The sequence below is a fragment of the Pseudorca crassidens genome, chromosome 2 (genome assembly GCF_039906515.1).
Source record: "Pseudorca crassidens isolate mPseCra1 chromosome 2, mPseCra1.hap1, whole genome shotgun sequence".
Taxonomy (NCBI): Eukaryota; Metazoa; Chordata; class Mammalia; order Artiodactyla; family Delphinidae; genus Pseudorca; species Pseudorca crassidens.
Window position 1 is genome coordinate 115,868,861 of NC_090297.1, and position 8,160 is coordinate 115,877,020.

At 38.6% G+C, this 8,160-nt stretch overlaps 1 protein-coding gene across 4 annotated transcripts in view; it reads right to left on the minus strand.

Annotated features, from left to right (window-relative positions):
* Positions 1–7,834, minus strand: part of CD84 (CD84 molecule) — a 39,340-nt gene extending 31,506 nt beyond the window's left edge. For all 4 annotated transcript variants that reach the window (XR_010941170.1, XM_067728351.1, XM_067728350.1 and 1 more), the window contains exon 1: positions 7,744–7,834. Coding sequence is in view for 3 of the 4 variants with exons in the window: in XM_067728351.1 (XP_067584452.1) it covers positions 7,744–7,789 (46 nt within the window). In the remaining variant the exon portion in view is untranslated. The remainder of the gene's footprint in view (positions 1–7,743) is intronic.
* Between the last annotated feature and the right edge of the window lie 326 nt (positions 7,835–8,160).

Consider the following 8,160-nt stretch of genomic DNA (forward strand, 5'->3'; position numbering starts at 1 on the left):
CTTGGGTCACAAATCAAGCCTCAGTAAATTTAAGAAAATTGAAATCATATCTAGCATCGTTTCTGACCACAAGAGAAATTAGAACTCTTGCATTCCTATACGGTAATGAAAATTCTGAAAGAGAAATTACAGAAACACTCCCATCTACCATTGTAACGAAAAAAATAAAATACCTAGAAATAAGCCTACCTAGGGAAACAAAAGACCTGTATGCAGAAAACTATAAGATACTGATGAAAGAAATTAAAGGTGATACCAACAGATGGAGAGATAGACCATGTTCTTGGATTGGAAGAATCAATATTGTGAAAATGACTATACTACCCAAAGCAATCTACAAATTCAATGCAATCCCTATCAAATTACCAATGGCATTTTTTACAGAACTAGAACAAAAAATCTTAAAATTTGTATGGAGACACAAAAGACCCCGAATAGCCAAAGCAGTCTTGAGGGAGAAAAACGGAACAGGGGGAATCAGACTCCCTGACTTCAGACTATACTACAAAGCTACAATAATCAAGACAATATGGTACTGGCACAAAAATAGAAATATAGATCAATGGAACAAGATAGAAAGCCCAGAGATAAAGCCACACTCCTATGGTCAACTAATCTATTGCAAAGGAGGCAAGAATACACAATGGAGAAAAGAGAGTCTCTTCAATAAGTGATGCTGGGAAAACTGGACAGCTACATGTAAAAGAATGAAATTAGAACACTCCCTAACACCATACACAAAAATAAATTCAAAATGGATTAGAGACCTAAATGTAAGACAGGACACTATAAAACTCTTAGAGAAAAACATAGGAAGAACATTATTTGACACAAATCACAGCAAGATCCTTTTGACCCTCCTTCTAGAGAAATGGAAATAAAAACAAAAATAAACAAATGGGACCTAATGAAACGTCAAAGATTTTGCACAGCAAAGGAAACCATAAACAAGACTAAAAGACAGCCCTCAGAATGGGAGAAAATATTTGCAAAAGAATTAATGGACAAAGGATTAATCTTCAAAATATATAAACAGCCCATGCAGCTCAATATTAAAGAAACAAACAACCCAATCCAAAAATGGGCAGAAGACCTAAATAGACATTTCTCCAAAGAAGACATACAGATGGCCAAGAAGCACATGAAAAGCTGCTCAACATCACTAATTATTAGAGAAATGCAAATCAAAACTACAGTGAAGTATCACCTCACACCAGTTAGAATGGGCATCATCAGAAAATCTACAAACAACAAGTGCTGGAGAGGGTGTGGAGAAAAGGGAACACTCTTGCACTGCTGGTGGGAATGTAAATTGATACAGCCACTATGGAGAACAATATGGAGGTTCCTTAAAAAACTAAAAATAGAATTACCATATGACCCAGCAATCCCACTACTGGGCATATACCCAGAGAAAACCATAATTCAAAAAGACACATGCACCCCAACGTTCATTGCAGCACTATTTACAATAGCCAGGTCATGGAAGCAACCTAAATGTCCATTGATGGATGAATGGATAAAGAAGATGTGGTACGTATATACAATGGAATATTACTCAGCCATAAAAAGGAACGGAATTGAGTCATTTGTTGAGATGTGGATGGATCTAGAGAGTGTCATACAGAGTGAAGTAAGTCAGAAAGAGAAAAACTAATATTGTATATTAACACATGTACGTGGAACCTAGAAAAATGGTGCAGATGAACCAGTTTGCAGGGCAGAAGTTGAGACACAGATGTAGAGAACAAACGTATGGACACCAAGAGGGGTAAGCCGCGGGGGTTTGGGGATGGTGATGTGCTGAATTGGGCTATTGGGATTGACATGTATACACTGATGTGTATAAAATTGATGACTAATAAGAACCTGCTGTATAAAAATATAAAATAAAATTCAAAAATTCCAAAAACAAATGACACTAGAGTGCTCTCAGGTGTATATATCAACAGAGAAGAATCTAGAATCCCCAAAGGGAGTCTTGCCATGAAGAGCACCCTCTTTCTGCCCCTGTGTCAAGCACCATGACTTAGTGATGAAGATCCAGACTGCCTGAGCTTGAATCCTGCTTCTGCCAGGTTCTAGCCATGAGACTTTGGGAAATTTAACCACCTCTCTGTGTCTCAGTTTTATCAGCTTCTAAATGAAGCCAATAGACTAATAGTAGCACTTACTTCATAGAAGCGTTATGAGAGTTAAACAAGTTAATATTTGTAAGCCTTTTGGAAAAGTACCTTGCATGTACTAGGCACCATATGTGTTTGTTATGTAAAATGAAAGCATTATTACAGAGATTAAGATAATATCACCAGACAACTTTTATGTGTTCCAGAAGAAGAGCTGCAGTATTGGGGAGATGTTAGAGAAGGCCAACATGAAGTTATTCATGGGAGTAGAAATAAGGAAGGGTAAACTCTTGCTTAATAGTGACCCAAACCCCTCACTTCTTTAGGATTCTTCAAGTCAGTATTTCTTGTCCTTTTTTTGACTCCAGCTAACCTTCCCCTCCTCTCCTCCCATTCACTGCCTGCCTGAATATTCCAGGCCTGGAAGGGTGACCAGACGTAGCACCACCCAATGGCACCCAGAAGAGAGGTGGTTGTAACCAGTTATTCTGAGTGAAGTGAAGTAGCAGACAAAGAGGAAACAAAGTGTTAGCAGCCAGAAGTTTTGTGTTATTCTCCATGAGCATGGAAAGTCCTTGGTTATGAGGTTTTAAAAAAAAGGAACCTACCACCCCCATACAATAGTATGCTATTTTCTGCTGGATTTTTTTTTTTTTTTTTACTTTATATTATCTTTACTGAGATTTGGGTTGACTTGATTCCACTTCTGCAAAACACACCCACACACACCCCCCCCCACACACACAGATTCTCAAAACAGAGATGGGGTCCTGACCACCCATTGTTTTATCACTACTCAGCACTGTAAGCATATAATCAAAAATCGAGTATAACAAAGGAAATGTGGGTACATACCTCTACTAACATCGGCTCCCCAATTGATTGTTCACACCTCTTTCTTTTCCAACTTCCACGTAGATGAGTTTAGATACCCCCAAACTTACAGATTCATCCTTCTCTTAGGTTCAAGAGAAGAAAGGTTTGATTTAGAAAATACTTGAGTAACCCAAGTGGCCTAGCACTGACTTTTGGGCTCCTGTTGTGAAGGCACTCTGGCTGCCTTGTGGGTCACCATATTGATCTCTAGGGCTGCTTTGTGGATTGGGTTGGTGTGGTGGGTCACTACCCCCTCTACTGGAGTCCTGTGTTGTCACAAGTATGCAGCTTCGAGCCTCTACTTGGAGACTGGATTTTTAAGCTAATGTCCTGACACCTAGTTTTCCCCATACTTAATATATTTTTTCTTGTCTATAACTGGGCTTTTGCTCTTTTTTTTTTTGAGCAATAGCCAATATTTATTGAGCACTTACTATGTGCCAGACATTTGTGCTAAGCTCTGTATCATGGAATCTTTACAATGATTTGCTTTATTTATTTATATTTTTCAAATTTTTATTGATTATACTCCATTTAAAATTATTAGAAAATAATAGCTATATTCCCCTGTGCTATACAATACACCCTTTTGCTTGTCTGTTTTATACATAGTAGTTTGTTTTTCTTTTTTAACAACTTTATTGGAGTATAATTGCTTTACCATGGTGTGTTAGTTTGGGCTTTTGCTTTTAAGCCCTTTCTGAGTGTCTGTGGTAGTAGTCTGCTCAAATCGCTTTCTAGAGCAGAGGCTTGGTCTTTATCTTGAAGGCCCCTCTTCATTAGGACTTTGGACTAGTGGCAAATTGACTGTTGCCAGGACCCTTCTCCAGGCATGAAGTTCTCTCCCTAACCCACAGGATGATGGTTGGGGCCTACTTATCCAGGAACAGATATCCGGAGGGGCCCGCTCACTTCTCTTGTACTTTTAAGTATCATCTGCTGGAACACACCATGATGTGCTCTACATTCAACAAGACATCAAGACCTTGTTGATACTGGACGCTTGTTTGTTCTGAAGAAGAAAATTCAAGTCAACACATAACCATGTTCATGTGAATGATACCTGAACCATGTCTGGATATGGTCATTTCCTTGGATATTCTGCCTTGCTGGCCTGCCTAAACTTCTGATATTGGCAAAGGTCTGGCCTCTAACCCCCATCCTCCTCTGTAGGTAGGTATAGAGATAGGCCCAGCTTCTGCTGAATAATCCTTTCTTGTTGGGAATAAATCACCATTCATGATAAATCCCAAAGTGGGATAACCATCAATCTCAGGGACAATTCCACTTCAGCATCAAAGTGGGTGAAGGCAGCACTGCTCAGTGGTTAAGCCTAAAGACACTGGAGTTCAAATCATACTTCCCCCACTTTTTGGCTAAATGACTTCTGATTTTCTGTGTTAATGTCTTCATCTGTAAACTGGGATATTAATAGTATCCATCTCATAAGGTGTTGTGAGGATTAGACAAAATAACAAACGTACACTACTTAGAGTAATGCCAGACATGTAGTGATTGCTTCATAAATGGTTAATTATTACTATTATTGACAGGAGAGAGGATAAGGGAGCAAGTGGAGGGGCTGAAGAAAGAGAAGTGAGAAAGGTGTGGAGAAAAGGAAGAATTAAAGGAGTGTGAGAAAGAACACGTAGAGGAGCATGAAGCAAAAGCAGTGGATTCTTGTTTTCTACCCCAGAGGGTAGGTAGCTAGCAGAATACTTGGAGGGACAGTCAGAGTCACAGTGTTCACAGGTCATGATGAGGAAGTTGAGATTATAGAGCATAAGACTGTGAGTCTTGGTTCTTAGAGAAAACTTTTCCAACATGGAATGGTCATGAGCTTTGCACACTCAGACTCCTCTTATTTCAGTGATTTCAAGGGAAAATGGGATTTCCAACCCCCTTTTCCCACTGCATTTCAGCTGCTTCCACTGCTCTGAATTCCAGGGAAGTAAGTAAAGTCAGTGTTGATGTCTAAGCCCAGTGCTAAATATAAGGGACCACCTTTGCCAGGAATAGCAGCAGGAGGGATTTCGGGTATATTTTTGACTCAGGAAATGTTGGTGGAATAAATTTTAAAAGGTAAACAGATCCATTCAGCAAAGGCAAATTGTACCTGAAAGTACTTTTAGTTTTGCTGCTATAAAAACAAGTCCTCACCCCTCATTTATGGATCCCTGACAAAATGAACATTTCATCCCTGGTTTTCTCTTATGGAACCCCAAAATCCCACACCTAAGCTCAAATTCCCACCATCTTTTCATCTGCTCATGTTCCTTGGATCATCCTAAACAGAGGAGTCTCGCCCAGGATCTCAGTGCAAGAAAGCCCTGGCTCCTCCTAAAACCACGTGAAAAGCAAGTGTGAAAAACAACAGCATTAGCTAATATTTGTTAAGCACCTACTATATTCAGATACTGTGCCAAGTGTTGTACATGGATTATCATTTTGGTTCTCAAAACAATCCTATTGTACTAATAGTTCTCCCATTTTGAAATCTAAATAACATTTTTGGGGCCCAGGATGGGCTGTCCCCAAATATGCCACAATGACGTATTGATTATTATTATTACTTTTTGGCCGTGCCACTTGCAGGGATCTCAGTTCCCCTACCAGGGATTGAACCCGGGCCATGGCAGTGAAAGCCCAGAATTCTAACCATTAGGCCACCAGGTAACTCCCAATATTGATTATTTTGAATTGAAGTTCCTTAAGAAGCAGCCAATGCAAGAGGGAAACTCTGACTCTTCTCTGTCCTCCTGAAAGCAGAAAATAAATCTCCCATATGAAAGGTGCACTCCCTATATCTGGAGGTACAAGGACATCCTTATCACCAGAGACAGGGAATTTGGGGCAGGGAGCTTGTATAAACAAACCTTGTTACTTTAATTTACTACTTCAAGCCCAAACTCTGTTTACATTCTTCACTGATTGAGCACCCAAAGCCTAAGTTTCTTTGTCCTGTTGATTCTTCACAAGTTTATTTTTTCTTTGTCTAAAAAGTATAAAAGCTGTTTGTGTTGGCCACTTGTTAGGTCTAATTTCTATGAGACTTCTGTGTGCACAAATTAAAATTTGTCTCTTTTCTCCTATAATTTGTCATGTGTCAATTTTATTATTAGTCCAGCCACAAGAACTCAAGAGGGTGAAGAGGGGAAATAGTCCTCTTCCTGACAACAGGTGGAGTTTATATAATTTTCCCAAAGTCCTAAAACTAATGGATGAATGATTCACTGCTAGCTGATTTGACAACTTCGATTTCAGTTTCAGTAGATGAGGCAAGTGTATCTTAGAGCTGCCTTTCATCGTAGCATGTTTTGCCCTTTGAAGAGTATCAAGGACGTAGAAACTGAATGAGTGAAGAGGTCAGAAAAGTGTGCAGCAGAAAGAACTATAGCCCTGGGGTTAACAGAACAAATGTCCATTTCCAGCTCTACCAATTTCAGGTTGTGAAATTTCAGGTGAATTGTTTAACTTGAATCTTAGATTACACTTTTTTGCATAATGGAATTAATAATATCTACCTTGCTTATTTAAATGATTTTAGTATGTATCACATAAGAATGTGGGCATAAAAATTGTAAAATGCTTTCCAAGTTAAGTGGTATCAAGTACCACCCTGTCCAGCCCTTCTTTGGAAGACTGGGGACATCCCTAGATTTACACTTAGGTTCTATTCAACTTTTTTCCCCATCTACTTGCATCTTCTACTTGTATGTCCGGATGACTTAACATAGGCTCTAAAACCCTGACCTGCCCAGTGGATACAATACCTATGAAGCTCACATTAAATGAGCCACAGTTTTAAATGGTTAAGGGAACCAGAGACACCAAAGTGCATGGATTCTACCTTTTCAAGAAATCCTAACCCACTAGATTCTCTGTGTTCTAACTTATGCCAGGAATTTGCTAATGCATTTCCAAAGCTGGTAAGAGACACTATAAGTAGATTTAGAAATGCCAAATATAGTCAGTTTTTACATAAATAAGGCAATTGTTAGGATTCAATGAGATAATATATGCAATGACAAAGCACTCCCAGAACTATGTTGATGTTACATAAGTTTTCTTTGTACTAACAACAACCAATATGCATTTAACCTTTATAATTTACTGTTAAGCCATAAGTAAGAAAAACAGAATTTTCAGTTCAACTTCTCTGTTTCTTTTTTGAGAACTAACTTATTTGTAAAACAGGGATGATAATCTCTTCTCCATTTATTTTAGGGTTTTTGGAGGACAGAAGCAGAGCAATAGCTCTGAATTTACTTTGAAAATAAAGGGGGCTTATAACAATGAAACTTTTACAACGATAATTATAGTCATGCATCTCTCTAATCTGCTGGAGAAATGAAATAATTGAGAAGGGTCTATCTCTGTTAAAGTCTATATAACACATTCTAACACCAAAAGAAAATTGCTTTTAAGTTTTTCAAGGTTTTGGATTATCTGTTCCTCTGTTGGTTTTCTGGGCAGGTCTACCATATGCTCACTCTTCTGAGCAGAAGGGTTTGTCTCAGATCTTTAGAGAATGAATACAAATAAAATTCAGAAATATAAACTCTAAACCTGAAAAACAGTTAGGTTTGGATTCTAGGTCTCTCCCCAGTCAGTTGGATTCCTTTTGAGACCCAGGGTGTTTCTGTTAAAGCAGATCAAAAGGGCAATTCAATGTCTTCCTTAAGGGAAATTTCTAAAACAACAGAAAATTAGGAGGGGATCATCAAGGGTCAGAACTCACAGGTTTGTAGACAAAGGAGCAAGATCCATAGGTGGTGAAGAGCCATCTTCTTCCAGAGTATAAACTTCTGTGTAAAAGTATGACTCTCTTCCAGCGGAGAATCAGTCTCACTTCTGTTTCCTTGCCCCTTTTTATAGAAGGCATTGCAGAAAGGAAGTGAGTTAGCTGATAAAGGACATGCTAGTTTTTTTTTTCTATTGTATAATTAGTTATTTTTTCAACAAATATTTATTGAATGCCTACTATGTGTCAGACACTCTTCTGGGCACTGGCAATATAAAGAACAACAAAGCAATTGATCACCCTCCTTTCATGGAGCTCATATTCTTGTTGGGGAGATCAATATTAACAGGCAATATAGTGTGATAAGTGTTGCCAAAGAGAAAATAATGGGAACTGAGAGGGCAGTGGGGAGTT